Below are 18,459 nucleotides of genomic sequence, written 5' to 3'. Positions count from 1 at the left end.
ATGTTCTTTTCTTACAGTTTCTTTCATTTCATCTGTGCTCCTGTCTTTTATCTAACACAAGGTGTATCTTTGTGCCAGCAGGTGTTACCAGCACATTCGCTGGACAGCCTTTTGTAACTGTAACATCTTAATAGTTTCACATTTATTGAAATAGTGTTTAATAATATAGTGCAATTTTTCTGTTAACTATAATATAAACCCAGACTTAAAATAGAAATAACACTGCTAACTTATAACAACGAAGAGCTGTTTTGGAGCTGAAAGAGTCGGTCCTTATTGGTGATCCGAGCTGAATGATGTGTCTAATAGAAAAGAGCTGAAAAGCCCCTCACTAGTTGTGTGAGTGTGCAGCTGTTTTCTACTGTATTTAATTTTAAACAGTCCTGATGCTGCTATCTTCACAGCAAGCCTTCAAACTACACAAAAAACTTTTCAATGCTGTCAAATTAAACAATTAATTCAGTCAGGCAATTTTTCTGGTGTGTAAGGGATCCCTTTAACTGCCAGTTGTTTGGTAGCCTGTTTAAACGCCAGCGCGTGAGACCAACACACTCGGCTTTTATTTACATTTACAGCATTCAGCAGACGCTCTTATCCAGAGCCACTTACAAAAGTGCTTTGTTGTCTACAAAGATAGAAAGCATCTTTGCTAGCTACAAATAGGTTAGAGAGAAAGTCAGTCCTGAGCTCAGATACTGCTAGAAACAAAAGCCCATGTTGAGTCTTATGGTAAATCAGCAGTTCTGAACTAAACTGTGAGACTTGACAGCTGTGCTGGTCAGTGAGGCTTCTTGTGACATGAATAATGGCTAATTTTCTCATCACGTCCTGTAAATATAGTAGCATTTGGGGCCACTGGAACACATCATTAAAAAAGAAAAAAAATAAATAAATACAAATCTGAAAATCTGCGTGTTCGTATTCATGCAGTGTGAATGCACATAACGTAGAGGCAGGTTATACAGGCCAAAATCTACTCTCTAATCTTAGAAATTATTGCAGATTTTTGTATATTTCTAGTTGTATATATGCCTGTAGATAGGTTTTTTGTATATATTCTTCTTTTTATATCACCCTTATTATTATAACTGTCCTGTGTTGCATGACTGCTACATTTCCATCCCTCCATTAAATCAGTTCTGGCACATTTTAAAAAAGAAGGCCGAAATGCTCGCCCTGCCGAACCCTGCAGTACCAGATGATAATGAGGTTCATTAAAGTTAATGAGCCCAAGTTTCCGATGCTAACATGTTGCCAGTGCTAACATGTTATAGCTTATTTCGACTGGACTGATTTGTATTGTTTGCTTATGTTGGTTATGGTTAACATTAACTAAACAGAAAGCACTTTTCCATTAAGGAAAACACTTTTTTCTTTTTTTTTCCTCTTATCTGGAGCCCCCAGTAAACAAAGTTCTCATTATTTTTCATGATAACGTCATAACTTCAAAATTGAAATGTCCTGGGTAATGTTTCATCTATACCAGTACTGATGTCGCATCAACCAGCATATTTGAAAAATAACCAACTTTAACTCCAGCCAAAGGAGGGGGTAATGTAGCCCTGAAGGTTTCTGACCTGCCGGACTTTGGGGTGGACGGGTGAGGTTCTGTGCAGGAGCAGAGCGTGCTGCATGAAGTCCTGGATGCAGGAAGACTCGATCTCCTCCAGGAATGGGCTGCTCGCCTTCTTCCACGCCCTGAAGTAGATCTCCGCCACATCGGCCGCCACAGCCCTGGGAGAAGAGTTGAAATGAATAATTAGAGCTTTTCTATAATTGATGTCTCAGCAGTTCATCCTGACTAATCACAGTTCCAGACGAGTTTCTGTGGGTGTTCTGGCAAATCAAGGCGTTCATGTTATCCAACAATAATTACTATTAATAATGACAATTATTATTATAATTATTAATTAAATCGGCACAAGATGACCATCAAAAAATCACAGTATAATATTACACTATTTTTGCCTTTAAAAATAGTATTAATACAGTTTTCTTAATCAACAAAATGACATTTACGGTTTCTGTGAGTGGAGTGTTATGAACAGTCTGATGGTGCAGATCGCTCTGCGACAGACACTGGAGGAGAGTCCTAACTTTACACTCATCTGCCAGGATAAAAGTATTTTTTAAATATGCAGAGTAAAGTCTGTTTTGAAGGAATATGCAAATGAAGGGAAAAGGCTTTTATAAATGTGGATTTTATAAATGTGATTAAAATTGCGTTGTGGTTCAAGTATCGGAAAATCATATTGTGGGGCCTGCAGTGATTCCCACCCCTGGTCATAACCATTATATGCAGCAATATTATTGCAGTACGGTATTCTGCCTGTACAACGGCGCTATTTGTACTAGGCAGAGGTCGCAGAAGGCCCCAATGAGCCAAGAGCCCCATGAAAATAGTACGTAGATAAACAGTCACTATAACTTTACATGACCTACTCTGAAAATATATTCTCACGTTTCACATGACGTCACATTGTATAGTCGCTGCCGTTTTGAGGACCGAATCAGGGAGTGAATCTGCTAGTGCGATGTGATTGTGAATTATGCACATGATGTACAGTTATGCAGTGCAGGGGTTTCAGGACTGGAGCTGGGAACTGAACTAACAAACTTACAGAATCACGTCTGTCAAACACAACAAAGTTTTCCGACCCACAACATTCAGTCTGATATTTAACGTTTATGTTTCTCCATTCAACGTCATTTAAATCTCCAGAAACAGAGAGTGAAGTTATACCGGCTGTCTGCAGCTCCGTTAGGGGGGCGACTGTTCATCTCTCGGCTGTTAACATCAGCTAAAGTTATCTAAAGGCCAGCATTGTTCACATCTGTGTTAATTAGCTGATGTCGTTACCCTCCTATGATGGAGTTTTCTCTCCTCTTTAGGCAACATTACTCATTACTCTTCTTCTACTTTCTACTAGATTATCTGAATATACCGGCAGATAATTTGTTTGTTTCAAACAATATTTCTTAAAACAAGCTACAATTTAATTCGCCAAGATGATATTTACAGACGGCACAAAGAACTGCAGAGCACTAATGACGTAAACATCAATCATTCAGCAAGTACAGTTTACAGTGTTTGTACTAGACTAGTCTTCAAAGGTTCTGTCATAAAGAAAAGAATTGTATACAGAACCATGAAACATTAAAAGAGCCCTTTGCAGGATTAAAGGGTTCTTCGTATCGTGAAAGGGTTCTTCAGAATGTGCTGTAGATGGTAGATGGCTTTTTTTGAAATGATGTTTTTTCTGTGGGCCGCTATGCTTTATAGTTATACACAGGTTGGCCGTGGGGTGGAAAAGGTTGAGAACACCTATTCTAGATCACATCAGAAACATAACTAGTTGTGTTATCTGTAAAACACTCACTTAGAGAAAAACTGCAGCTGGTTTTTGATGGTCTCGTGGATCATCCTGACGAAGTTCACGTCCCAGCCGAAGAGAAATGCCAGAAAACGTTTCCCCTGAGCAAAAAGGACAAACAGTTCGCATCAGAACATGTAGCTCCTTCTATAGGGATGCCCAACATGAACCTCATACACTGCCATACAACCATGTTAGACACCTGAGGGTTTAAAACAAAGAGTATCTTTTTAACTGAACATGAATCAGAAATCATAACGCATCCTCCTTCAGCACTGTGATGGTTTTTATTAGTGAAACACGGTATCAGGGAGGGTCTGGCGGAGCGTTTTCTCTCCCTGACAGGATGTGGGGGGCTGAAACATGATATTATTAGGTTATATTATTTTGCTCTGCGCACATTACTTAATCAAAACTCAGAAGACGTTTACAGAGGTGGATAAAAGTCACTACATTTTAATGGATTACAAGAAAACAAATCTTTTAAATGATATGAAATGACCAGAGACAAGAACTAAAAGCAAAAAAATTTTGATCCAGGTTAATTTTTCATTTAGTTGCATGTTGCATGCAAATATTTGGGCACACCTAATCAAAGAGCATGTTATTGATTTTCTAAGTGAAAATAAATAAACACATCCTCCACAGAGAACACACTTCTGCACATTTTAATGCACAATAAACACACTATTTATTTGCTGAATTTACCAAGCCGGGGGGAAAAAACAAAACAAAATGTGGCATAAACTTTTCATAGGCGACAATTTATGTTTATTATTTAGTATTTACAGCGATTTGGCATAACATTATGACCACCACCAACTCCACTTACCATATAGGTGCACTTTGTAGTTCTACAGTTACAGACTGTAGTCCATCTGTTTCTCTGATACTTTGTTAGCCCCCTTTTACCCTGTTCTTCAGTGGTCAGGACCCCCATGGACCCTCACAGAGCAGGTACTATTTGGGTGGTGGATCATTCTCAGCACTGCAGTAACACTGACGTGTGGTGGTGGTGTGTTAGTGTGTGTTGCACTGGTCTGAGTGGATCAGACACAGCAGTGCTGCTGGAGTTTTTAAACACCTCAGTGTCACTGCTGGACTGAGAATAGTCCACCAACCAAAATCGTCACACAACATTTTATGTGTGTCTTTATCCTTTTGTTAATGGCACGTCACAAACTTTTGGCCATTGATTTGCCTTCCTTATTAGTTCTCTTTAGGATTTATTTGCAGACAACAGCTTGATTTTCTTTTTAAAAAATCGGTCAAGTGACATCATCTAAAGATGATCAGGCCGACAGATCTTTCTCTATAGCCATAAGAACAAGCTCATGTAACCGATTCAATATTGTGTTAAATCAAATTATTATCTGGGAAGTTGGTGTATTAAAAAACAACCACAAACCCCTAAATTTAAATGAAAAGGTAAACTTAATCAAATGTTTTTTGAATCACTACATTTCTGCTGGAAATCAGGTGCTGCTAAACACAGATTACCCAGCTCAGGTGTGTTTAAAGCTGCAATAGGGTGAATACAGGGAGACACAGGTGTGCTCACCTCCTCCCGTTTGATGTGGTTGGTGCTGAGGAAGCACTGCAGCAGAGGGCTGGTGACGTACTGACCTCTCTCCGAATCAAAGTCCACCGTGAGTAACACTTCCTTCAGGCTGTACAGCCTGTTCAGCTCCCTCACCTGAGAATAAAACAACACAGAACAAAAACAATCATTATTCATCTGAGCACAGTGCAAGAAACACACAGCGCACTCATTCCAGAACACCACCATCTGACCACGTTGGCCCAGTCCTGTTTCTTATTTTTACCCCTACCCCTTGCTTTCGAGTGTCTCCATGCCCCTTGGAGTTACAGTGGGTTGTGGTTGAAATCTTCCCTCTGAAATGGGACCCTCAAATAAAAAGAGCATCACTTCATTAACAGCTACTAGCGCTGCTCTGTAGGCGACCCTGCCAGTCTGCAGTGACAGCAGAGGAGGGTAAAGTTCAGCTCCTCACTGCTGGGCTTTAGTTACATTTAGGGAGTCATATGCCTTCAAAGAGGGGCAACTATTTATTATCACCCACCCCTAATTCTTCAGTGATATGAAGTTGAAGTCAGCTGTTTGCTAGCTTCTTGTTCGAAATTTATCTAGCTAGCTACCGAGACATCAGCATATTACTACCTATTTTTATGCTTGTTATGAAGAAAAGGACCATAATACATTGAAACGACATTAAACTAATATAATACAGTGGTTACTGCAATTTTTTAACAGAGAAAATTCTCACATTTGTGTGTTTTTTTGGTCTCTTGTTCAGCCATCTTGCCGTTTTTTCTTTTTTTCTCATATCACTCTGTTTGTAGTCTCTGAAAAACCTCTGCTTGAAGGGCCATGTAGTCCTAACACTTCGCCCTACCCCTCTATCTCAACAAGAATCAGGACACCCCTAGGCATGAACGCTCAAAATGGAGGGGTAGGGCTAAGTGGTAGGGCAGAGGGTGAAATGGGACTGGGCCTAAGAGTGGGCCATATGACCATACGATTCTGTTAATAGCAGCAAGGCACTGATCCCACTTTTCCCTTCCGATAATGATACCTGATCCTTAAGATCGGTCGATAAATAAGTCTGTAAATCTCGATATTTATATATTTTAACCAAGCTTTAATTAATGTCATTGAGCAGTCATCTACTGGCGCACCTGTACGTGCCACTAAGTTTTGTGATGTGCATCAGACACTGCTTTGTGGTATCAGCGTCTTCACCGCCTTTCACTATGAGTTAGTACAGTGACGCATCATTTAGCTCTAACCAGTTCCAGCACAGGGTGTGCATTAAACGTAGATAAATCATGTGTGACACAGCAGAAAACAGTCTCCTGTAAGTCCTACTGCTTCCCTACATCATAACCACATTCCTTAGTATACATCTGATTAAGTTCCACTGTGCTGAACAAATTACCTTGTCCCTCTATGATTTTCTCTCCAGGCCTTAGACATCATAACACGCTATGTTTTATATTCTTGTGTATTCTTTTCTGCAAAACCTGATTGTAAACAAAGTCTTTCAGAGTGGTTTGGTGTGAAATGGACTGTAGAGACTCAGGCTGCATCCAAAACTGCATAATACCGTGCTACCCATGCTACACTTAGGACTGGACTTTTAATGGGGGTGTACTAGTTTTCACATTATTTGTTATTATTGTTCTTATTATGCTACTATGCTGTTTTCGACATAGCCACAGATTTCTATACAGTGGTGGTGATAGGAACCAGGGATTGCCATGACTACAACACAAATATAGACACTTCATTTACTATCCAGAACAACCAGTGAACCTACACAAGTCTCCTGAGCTTTATATGGAATATTGATGATGGTAAAATAGTGGAAAGTCTGAAGGGGAGGGAAGAAGGACTATTTTGCCCTTCAAAGCTCTGCATGTATCTCTCCACCAAGAATGGATATTAAAATGTTTCCTGCCAGAAACAGATCTCAAAAAGATCACAAAACAATGCCTCAGGCATCACGCAGCATACTCATAACCATTTCTTTTAATACCTTTCAGTAAGGCAGCTTTGAGGAGCATTAAACTCTTCAGACGTCTGGTTCCTATCACCACCACTGTGAACAATTCTGACTCTGTTTCTCTAGAACAGAGCGTTTCACACCAAACCACTCTGAATGACTCTGTTTACATCTTAACCACTTAATTACGTAGAAATTCTGAAGGCCTTGTCACATTCCCCTATAGTGTTTACCGGTGTCTTGAGTGTGACCGTATTCTCCAAACAAACGACAAACGCGGTCCAGCCGAGCTCCTCCTTCCCCTGCAGGCCCCGCCTCCACCAGCATTCAAAGAGCCAATGAATAGCCTGCTGAAGAGGCATCTCAGACACAGGCAGAGAGCTCTCTATACCTGGAGAAAGAAAGAGAACAAACTCTGAATAAACAGCACATAAATATGTAATGGCACTTCGTACAGTAAGAATAGTTCAGAAAAACAGAAAAAGAAGAAAAACCTCGAAACACTGAAATCCTCATAGTGCAAGACACTCAGGACAAGAGTAACTGCTAAATATGTGTTTGGTCTTATTCACAATTTTGGTACAGCTGAATTGAAGGGAACAAACAAAGTGTGAACCTTATCAGATAAAATGCAGAAATCATTCTGATGAGGGTGCAAATAAAAAAAAAAAAAATCATATGTTATACGAGAACGCCCACACAGTCCTGCACAAAGGTCAGAAACCATTCTTCCTTCATTTAAGTACTAGTTGTTCATTTTCAGGGTGTATTTCTAAGGAGATTATACACCGATCAGGCATAACATTCTGACCACCTCCTTGTTTCTACGCTCATTGTCCATTTTATCAGCTCCACTTACTATATAGGTGCACTTTGTAGTTCTACAGTTACAGACTGGAGTCCATCTGTTTCTCTGATACTTTGTTAGCCCCCTTTTACCCTGTTCTTCAGTGGTCAGGACCCCCATGGACCCTCACAGAGCAGGTACTATTTGGGTGGTGGATCATTCTCAGTACTGCAGTAACACTGACGTGGTGGTGGTGTGTTAGTGTGTGTTGCGCTGGTCTGAGTGGATCAGACACAGCAGTGATGCCGAGAGGCGAGAGGGAACGGGAGCTTGTTGCTCCGCCTCCTCGTCACCGACCCCCGTTCGCAGCCCGTCCGCCCGGATCGAACGTGAGGCTGATTAACGTGACCTCGCTGTGGGACCGGAGGCAGCGCCCAGAAGGCGAGGCTCGGGAGCTGCACGCTGTCCCCCTCTCATTTGCGGTGTTCCTCTCCCCGCCGTCCTCGTCTGGCTTCGGCCCCGTTCGGAGCTCGGCCCCCACCTTCCTGCCGGCTCTGGCGGCTGCCATCGGGGCCCGGTGGACGGGCGCACGCCACAACCCCATAGCACCCTTCTAGCAACACCTTAGCAACCAATTCTTATATCATAGAAACTGCCTATCAACACCTTAGCAACCGTGCAATCACTCTGCTTTTCTTCAGGAAATCCAATATTTTAGTTCGTTTTTGTTGTTCATTACACATGTGGTTTACACAGGTGACGTTTTTGGTTAGGATGTGCGGACGCGGGTCGTTTAGGATGCAAGTTGAGAGATTTGAGTCACATGACGCACATGTGAACCATCGTATTAGAAAGATCTGATATTTTTGGCAACAGTGATAAAACTGATAAACTGATCTTATCAGCCAACCGTTATAACTGGTCGTGCTCTAATAAAGAAGACACTCTTACCATTTAGCACATGAGCACAGTCCAGCAAAGCAGTGTAGGCGTCTCCATCCTGAATAACGTCCACAGACACCGTACACACTACAGTGACGGCGTCCAGCACGGCCATCGTGAGTTTCTAAGGGAAAGAGAGAAACAGACACATTTCACACATGCAGAATGATGGAAGAGCGAGATATGAGCCTTAATACAACAGTTAGTTTCAGCCACGCGAGCTGATTGGTTGAGAAGTGTTCTGTGTCTAAATGGACACTTTTAAGGTCAAACTAAATGGGCTGTAAGATGCTTTACAGACTGGCTGGAACAAAACAACATTAATATTGATCTGGCAAAAACTGACATTTGAACTGAACTTGATATTTAAACAGTTTTATAGCTCAGTCTGATTTGGTCAGACTCTGAACATCAGACTACATGTTTGGCGAATGGTACTGGGTTAATTTCTGGCTGATTCCAGGTTGTTTAGCTGTTCTTCTGTCACAGCTGCCGACTGAAAAGCTGCTCAGTGGTGATGACAGTTTGGGAATTTAGTGTAAGGAGCTGGAGAACGAGCTGCTGGCTGTGCAGCGAGTGGGCGGAGCTCGTTACTCTGATGTAGAAACGAGCTGCTCATTAAGGAACTATAATTTGGTGAAGGAACTGCGAACATTAAAACATATTAAACGCCGCGTTCACGGCCCAGTTTATTAATTTATTACTTTATTTATTCGAACTGTTGTATTAAAGCAACAGAACACTCGAGGAGTGTGTTAAAACACCACTCGCCTTCAGCTTCTGCCTGCAACCAAATCACAGCCGTGATGTTATTTCGCGATAACACTCCCTCTCGTGTTCTATTGCTTAAAAATGATCTAGTATATTGTATGATTTAAATACCATTATTCAAATATCAGCATCACTATCTGAGTAACTGTTACGTTTCATCACACGAATATAGAGAAAATACACAGGATAACAATTCAGTGAAACGAGAGGTTTTTCTCCCATATGTGATTAAGTGTTATACTGCTTGAACTCGAGCATGTGGTTAAGAAAGTTACTATGGCTGAGAGAGCGCAGCTGTATCACTAACTACACACACTTAAAGATGGTTCTTCAAGGGCTCTTTAGTAAAGAAAATGGTCCTATATAGAACATTGAGCACTCAAAGAACACTTTGTATGATTAAATGGTTCTTTGCATCATGAAAATGTTCTTCAGATTGATGGAGAACGTGCTGCAGATGGCTCTATATAAAACCTTTTTTGCAAGAGTTCTGTATAGCACCAAAAAGGTTCTTCTACTTTAATGATATCAAGCTTGTAACAATAGACGAACCCTTTCTGGTGCCATAAAGAACCATTTTCAAAAAGGTTCTACACAAAACTGGTGCTATATAGAACCATTTTCAAATTGGTTCTATATAGCACCAAAAACGGTTCTTCTATTTTAACGATATCAAGCTTGTAACAATAGAAGAACCCTTTTTGGTTCTATATAGAACCATCTACAGCACATTCTCCATCAATCTGAAGAACGCTTTCATGATGCAAACAACCATTTAATCACGCAAAGGGTTCTTTGAGTGTTCGTGGTTCTATATAGAACAATTTTCTTTACTGAAGAACCCTTGAAGAACCATCTTTTTTAAGAGTGTAGGCTAACTACTCTGAATGATGTTACCTAGGCCCAGAAACAATGAAAATATCTCTCTGACAGGCCTGCATTATTTTAGCTAAAGTCTGCTTTTGTTTTGCTGCTGTTTTTCGGTTCCTTCTAGTGAACCACACATTCGTACAAGAACTCTTATAGATACTCATATCAAAATTAGTCTGACTGCACACCCCGAGACGATTCTGCCCACAGCCAGGTGCCCCCGCCTACAACATTTCATACTTTGGCCACAAAAATAAACAAATAAATAAATAAATAAACAGAACATGAGCGTCCACCAGCCTTGTATATTATTTTCTGCTTTTTTTTTCATGTTTCCTTTTAACAAACCACCAGTTTCACAAATATTCACCATTAATAACAACTACTTTGCACCTTTCTGCACAAGATCTAGAGCCTGTCGAGGTTAGGGAACCGGCCCTGTGACCGGAAGGTTGCCTATTCGATCCCCTGAGCTGACAGGACATGACTGAAGTACCCTTGAGGAAGGCACCTAACCCCCAACTGCTCCCTGGGCGCTGCGGATAGGGCTGCCCACCGCTCTGGGCAGGTGTGCTCACTGCCCCCTAGTGTGTGTGCATTCACTAGTGTGTATGTGGTGTTTCACTGCACGTATGGGTTAAATGCGGAGGTGAATTTCCCCGTTGTGGGATTAATAAAGGGTAACTTAACTGTCTGGTCAGACAAGGAACTGCATCAAATCAGACTTTGTGGGAACTGTAACCACCATGACAGCTAACATGATGGTAAAGTTCTTATTAACATTAACATTTGAATAATTTTAAAAACTAGTTCGTTTTTCAAAGCCATCTTTGGCACTGAAGCATGCTGGTTAAATGTAAACACAATGATGAACATGTTTCCATGATTCTGGCCACAAGACTCCCTGGCTTGGGTGCTCAAGTGGCCAGTATAAATGGTTATATCTGTCTATATACCGCTCTTAACACAACTAACTGCCTGGGTGTTTCTTTCCGAGCTGAATGACCGCCCATCCTGTGTTGTCTGATGCTGTTGCTTCATCTGCCTTAATCAGGTGCCCACTGCTCACCTGCCTTCTGGACCAGTTTGACCATCATGGAGCTGCCTGCTGTGCAAACCTCACCTGCATGAACTGACCCTCCTGATGATGCTGCTACTGCACAGACACGACCCACTTAATCAGAGCCACTACTTCTCCTGCTTTTCCCCTTTTCTCTACTTTAATATTTTCCACTAATGTTTAACAGAGAATGAGGCTTTATGTTGCTCTTATGTTATTCTTTTGCTACCCGGTGTCGACCAGAGGAGGATGGGTTGCCTTTTTGAGTCTTGGTTCCTCTTGGTTTCTTCCTCTTGCTCTTAGGGAGTTTTTCTTGCCACTGTCGCTACTGGCAACGTTCATGGGGACTTGGACATGGATTTTTCTGTAAAGCTGCTCTGTGACAACGCCTGCTGTAAAAAGCGCTGTATAAATAAACTTCACCAGATACTAATTTAAGCCAGTGGTTTTCAAACTGTGAAGGTCCAGGTGGGTCACGTTGATGCTGGATCAGCGCATTTTCTGTTCCCATGAGATCAGTACCTCTATACGTGGGACCTGGCACGACCTGATCCAGACTAAATGTGACTTTCTGAGTTTATAGGAACTGTCTGGAGAGTAATGAAAATGAAGAAAGTTAAAATATTTGTATGATGTTAGGGCCCCCCCTAGTGGTAATACAATATCCAGCATTAAACAGGCTTGGCTACAGTGTAATAAGGCTGTAAGAATGCTGGTGGTGAAGGACGAGTCTGATTTTCTGGAACAGGGGTGTCAAACTCAACCACTAAAAGGGCCATATTAAAAATTCTCAACAAATCCCTGAGTCAGCTGTGTTTTTGTCTTATTTTTACTTAGCATTTTGCCATGAGCTGAACGGGCCACTGTTTATTCAAAATATGCCAAAACTGCAACAGCAAAATAGGCATTGATTAAGATTAAGTGACCCTTATTAAATTTAATTAAATTTCACCTCCGCATTTAACCCATCCGTGCAGTGAAACACCACATACACACCAGTGAACACACACACGAGGGGGCAGTGAGCACACTTGCCCAGAGTGGTGGGCAGCCCTATCCGCAGCGCCCGGGGAGCTGTTGGGGGTTAGGTGCCTTCCTCAAGGGCACTTCAGTCACTTACTGTCGGCTCAGGGGATCGAACCGGCGACCTTCTGGTTACAGGGCTGGTTCCCTAACTCTCCAGCTGACGACGGTCCCTTATTTTTAAAAAATACTCAAAAATAATTTAAATAAAAATAATATATATATATATTTTGTTAAACTGCCTATCTGTGAGAATTGGACACCAGGCATCTTTTCTTTTTGTGTAACTGCTGGCCTATAGCTTGTTGTTGAGGGGGAAGGGGATCAGAACGCACACTACGTTACAGTGCATGCTGGGGACTGTAGTGCAGCTCAGGGCGAAACGGGTTAGTAAGAATAGAAACATTAAAACATTTTAATTAAAACATGTGGGCCGAATAGGACTGTGCCACAAGCCTGACTTGGCTGGCAGGCCTTGTGTTAGACACATGGGTCCTAGAACGTCCGGTTATCATTAACTCAGTACTTCTAATATTAGGATCAGGTGTTTACTGACTGAGCAGAAGCTATAACCCACATTATAGACACAGCACTTGTTTATTCATTGTTCACTCTGGGCTCGTTCTTCACTGTGGTTGTTGTTTACAGACACAAGACTAAATGTCAGTGTTTGGGTTTGAAGTTTTTGTCTTCTGCACTTTGTTATGTGTTACATAACTTCAATTTCACTTCAGGGATTTATCTGTAGGTCTGTCTTTCATCTTCCTGGTATCAATCAATCAACATACATAAGTTTCTATCATCCTCCTAGGATCTATCTGTCTATCTACCTGTCGATCTATCTATCACCCTCCTAGGATGGATGGATAGATCATTCAATCTATCACCACCCACCCATGCATCTATCTATCTATCTATCTATCTATCTATCTATCTATCTATCTATCTATCTATCACTATCCACTTATTCATCAGTCACTTTTTCTATCTATATTTTTCACCGCTATATATTCTATATTTACATTTCCATATTTGTTTGAATCTGTTAAGTTTGGCACTTCTGTTTTAATCTCTTTCAGTTCTGACATCTTTGCTGCCTGCTTTTTCTTTTCCTTTGAATCCTTTTAATTTGGCTCTTTAATTTAAACTAGCAAATTTATTTTTGTTCTTATCTCATCCATCTTCACTGAGTGCCACTCTGTACAGCACTTTACACTGAATCGTCTGCATGCCAAAGCGCTACGTGAATAAAAGTCTGATTAGATTTTATTGCGTTATAATCACGCAGCCTCAAACGCACCAGCTCAGCAGACACCTCCACCTCCATCTCGTCTCCACTGTCTCCGTCGAGGCCTGTGATCCAGCGCTCTGGTGGGTAGGCCTGGAGTGTGTGCTGCAGTAACGCAGACAGCTTCGCCCACAGCTCCACCCTCTGATTTCTCTGCAGCTCCTGCACCACCTCCACCAGGTCCAGCGGCTCCGAGCCATCTTTCTGAAGAACAAAATATAATAACATCATCGAAACTTCACTCTGATCAAACTTATCAGCAGAGCAGGGCAGAGACAGTGCTTAAAGAGCCCAGTTATGTACTGAAAACAGTCCTAATTCATTTTTACATGACCGTCCAGTCTCTCATGACATGGGGAAGCCGCATTTTGCTACTATGCTGCTCTTAAATGGAACCAGTTGACCGAGAGCATTAGAAGAGCCCCAACACTGGACACTTTAAATCCAGGCTCAAAACGTTCCTGTTCGAGCAGCTTTCAGCTCAGTTTAAACACTGTTAGAGTTTTTAGCCCCTCTTTCTCTGTAACAGCACTTTTTTTCAATCCTAATCTAACGTTTAGTTTTTTTTATTATTTAACTTTCCTAATTTAATTTCTGATTTGATTTTTAATTTAATGATTTTCTCTTTTAAACGTATTGTTTTAATTGTGTTTTAATCATGTTTTTAATTAGATTTTTTCTGTTTGTGCTTACTTTACTCTTTTTTTAACTACTTCTGACCCTCAGTTTTCTCATTTGTAAAGTACTTTGAATGACAGCAGTGTTTGAAAGGCGCCCTTAGAATTAAACAGGCTGTTTGTGTTTCTGTGCCTTTAAGACTGATCTATGCAGATGAGCTCTGCTCTGATTTGCCTTGCCTTGGTACAAAGGCAGCAAAAGCACTGTGCTTGGACATCGGCAATATGGCAAGAAGTCTTCAAAACATCATGGCACATATTTACAGTGAAATGTTCTGTGAAAACTTTTTGACATACACACACTACATATATATATATATATATATACACACACACACACACATATTGCACTGCGTTATATCCAATAAAACAGGACTAATATTAAGCTCTTTTTGTAATCAAACATGCAGTTTGGAAGTGCTTTTAAGTACTGATGAAATCTATATTCAATCAAGGTTACTGTGACATACTGTAGCATAATTACTCACAACAACAGTAAATACTGTCACACTGCCCAGCACTAAGTGTGCTTCAGTCAAAAAGCAGCCTAGACTGAAACACTCCTTACAACTTCTGCACAAGTGGGTGGAGCTAAACTGCCGTAGGCTAAACGGGCAGACATATATACAAACAATTTGGTTTTTGTGACATCACAAAAACAATGAATTTGAAAAAAAAAACAATGTTATCACAGATTACGTTCCTTATCACGCTTCTCGGAAGAAAACCTTGTACCTCCAAAATAGTAACTTTACAGGAGAAGGAAAAAACCTACTTTACTTTTAATGTAAGTCAATGGAACCAGATGTTTTTCCAAGTTGTTTGAACCGTTCCTTTTGGTCCATTCATCATGAAATTCACACACAATGTAAAGAGAAACAGGTATTTTCAAATTACGTCAAAAACTAAAAAAAAACGTCAAAAATGGAGATACAATGTTTTGTTCCGACAGCAGCGATATGGACTGGAGAGCAAGCAGCACATTTTTAAGCTTTAACAGTGTTTACAAACCAGATCAAACACTTTGACTTAAAACGTAAAATTCAGTTTATGATATGAGGTTTGTTTTAGTGTTGAACAAAAGGACAAGGACTTTTATTTTTCTCAAAACTGTAACGTGGCAGACAACTCAATATTCTAATATTTTAAAATGTTAAATTTTTAGGTAACTGCAATACAAATTGAAACTGTATGCTAGTCTGACTTCAAATGAACATTTGAAACATTTTGTATAAAAAAAAATGATATCAGAAAATTAGATTAGAGATGTTAATTAGCTACAATAATTGCGACAACTTTCTCATAATAATTTCTTACAAATTTATCGTTCAATCACAAATGCATGATTTTTTTTCTATGAGATAATTTTCTTTTATATCAGGCCTTTGTGATGCCACACTGGATACTGAAGTCAGTTCAGGTATCAGGACAGCCCTAAACATGTTTATATGTATTCCAGAGATGTGAAGATCACGTGGGTCGATTTTCTTTCACACTGCAGGTAATGAGGTTAATGAACTGGACAACATTCCTGACATTTATTAAGTTATGCACTTACTAAACCTGGGAATTCAAACCACAGCAATTGATCAAAAGACATTTTCACTCAGTACAATAAGCAAATCGGTTCAGGTCTCTTCAAATGGCTATTCTAACACACTGACACATAAAGAGCACTTTCCCACTCACGTAAAAGAAAACAGGGTGCTGTGCAAGAAAGACGCCTCATTTTAATTTCAACACATGGATCTAACACATCCTACTGAACGAGGAGGATTAAACCAAAACGAAAGCAATAAAACGCTCTGAATTTATAATCGAGTGTCAGAACTGAGTACGTACGTGTAATTTAATGAAGTCGAGAAAGTCCTGGACTTTGTCCGGATGAACGGAATCCAGGAACTCTTTTCTTTTGGACATCTTCTCAGCTTAAATCTACAATATATCTGCAACACGACCAGGCACAGGGGGGAGAGGAGAGAGAGAGAGAGGAGAGAGAGAGAGAGAGAGAGAGAGAGAGACAGACAGACAGACAGACAGAGAGAGAGAGGAGAGAGGAGAGAGAGAGAGAGAGAGAGAGAGAGAGAGAGAGAGAGAGAGAGAGAGACGTGTGAAAAATCACACAATAACATAACAGCATGAAATTAAACATAAATAACAACCAGTAACTAAATGTTAAAGGGGAACTCCACTGATCTTTTGAATATTCAGTGTAGTTAAGTGGTTAATATGTAAACAGAGTCAGTCAGAGTGGTTTGGTGTGAAACTGCTCTGTTCTAGAGAAACTTACAGAGTCAGAGTTCTCTACCGTGGTGCTGATAGGAACCAGGCGTCCACCTCTAAAAGCTCCCTCACAGAAAGTTACTACATGACATGGTTATGAATTCACTGACTGAGATCTGAGACACTGTTTTATGAAAGTTTTGTGATAAAGTTTTGGCTTAAAATGTATTTGAATCCATTTATTTTAATCTGTTCATGGTGGAGGAATACACACAGTGCATTATGAGGCAAAATAGTCCCCAAAGAAAATGTATTTTTTCTGATTTTCCACTATTTTATCATCATCAATATTCCATATAAAAGCTCAGAAGACTCGTGTAGGTTCACCGGTGGTTTTGGATAGTAAATAAAATGGCTATATTTGTATATGGATATTGTCAGTACTTGACAACACTGACTAAATGCAAGTTTATTTATAAAGAGAACAAAATTAGATTTGTTTAACTGGATTTAGTGCAACAAAGTGTGTAAAATACAGCATAAAAATCATTGTATTCACAGCTTTGATACTATTTTTTGTAATGTAGCTCTATTGGTTCTTTTTTCTCTGCTTCAACTGATCAGATGTCTGAAAAAAATAAATACTGTGACACATCGTGTATCATGAAAATTTCTTAAAGAATCGCGATATTTTTGTCATATCGCCCACCTCTGTGGCTCCTATCATCCCCACTGTAAAGAAATCTGAGTCTCTACAATCAACCATTTCACACCAAACCACTCTGAATGACTCTGTTTACATATAAACGACTGAACGAGTCAGAAATTTTGAAAAATTGGTGGAGTTCCCCTTTCAGGACCAAAATATAACGTTAAACGATTAAAGAACAGATTAACTTTGCTCATTAAACAGACTTCAGCAGAACAAAAGTAGCTATTAGTTTGAAAATACTCAGTAAAAGAATAAATCCATCAGTTTTTTCACCGAGAAACGTTACATAGAGCGACAACTACTAAGCTAAATAAGAACACATAACGAACTAGAAACCAGTAAATGAGAAAAACATATTAAACGCTCCAAGTAAATGAGAATAATATATCATTTGCTAATCATCATCACTCACCTGTCAAAACTTCGTAAACTTGGGTGTGAATTTGGTGGCCGTGACACTAAACACAATCAAATATCTATAATTTAGCATCAACAACACACAAAATTAATCAGAGAAACGCCTTAAAGCGGAGTAAATGCGCTGTATTAACCGAAACCTGCGGCTCAAAGTACTCAAAACAAGCCCGAAAAGCCAAAAAGTCCGTTAGAGTTCGAGCTACGAGACTGAAATTCTTCTAACTCCCCGTTCCACCTTAAACGGCGCGGCTCCTCCATTCTGTCTCCTTTACCCGCCGCAGAGTGTAACTGTAACCGCCGCACCATTTAAGGTGGAACGGAGAATTCGACCAACCGGCTAACTTCAGCTTCGCCCTTCAGCAGAAATTTAAACAAACCGGACTGACAGGTCGATCAAAAGAGTGTCGGTAATGAAGATGACCTATCAATCAGCTGATGAAGCCTCGGAAGCTCGTTTTTAATACACAAACCGACTGTTTGGTCTTTATGTTTCTATCATGTTTGTTGGTAAACAGAAACTCTCACTCACCGCGCTTTACCGCTTTCCCGCTTCCCGCCCGAACGCGTTCGAAATGCGTGATGACGTCTGAGCGACGCACGGCACCAACAGCGCCTCCTGCTGGACGGAGAGGAGACTGCAAAGGACATGTCTTTATTCTGAAGATGAAATTGATCTGATAATAATAATAATAATAATAATACAAGTTTAATGACGAATGTTCAAACAAATGTATGTTTTTTATGTCACATTTACTTAACTTTAAATATAAAAAAACATAAAACTGTAT

The 18,459-nt window shown here is 40.3% G+C and overlaps 1 protein-coding gene across 1 annotated transcript in view; it reads right to left on the bottom strand.

Moving 5' to 3' along the window:
• ncapg2 (non-SMC condensin II complex, subunit G2) overlaps positions 1–18,248 on the bottom strand; it is a 63,270-nt gene extending 45,022 nt beyond the window's left edge. The window contains 8 exon segments of the mRNA XM_036596799.1: positions 1,578–1,734; positions 3,381–3,475; positions 4,936–5,070; positions 7,135–7,292; positions 8,640–8,754; positions 13,655–13,846; positions 16,162–16,265; positions 18,201–18,248. Of these exon segments, the coding sequence (XP_036452692.1) occupies positions 1,578–1,734; positions 3,381–3,475; positions 4,936–5,070; positions 7,135–7,292; positions 8,640–8,754; positions 13,655–13,846; positions 16,162–16,239 (930 nt within the window). The 5' untranslated portion in view covers positions 16,240–16,265; positions 18,201–18,248.
• Positions 18,249–18,459: the final 211 nt, after the last annotated feature.

Source organism: Colossoma macropomum, unplaced genomic scaffold (genome assembly GCF_904425465.1).
Source record: "Colossoma macropomum unplaced genomic scaffold, Colossoma_macropomum, whole genome shotgun sequence".
Classification (NCBI taxonomy): Eukaryota; Metazoa; Chordata; class Actinopteri; order Characiformes; family Serrasalmidae; genus Colossoma; species Colossoma macropomum.
The sequence above is the reverse complement of the archived record's forward strand: the minus strand, read 5'-3'. Positions and strand labels throughout refer to the sequence as shown.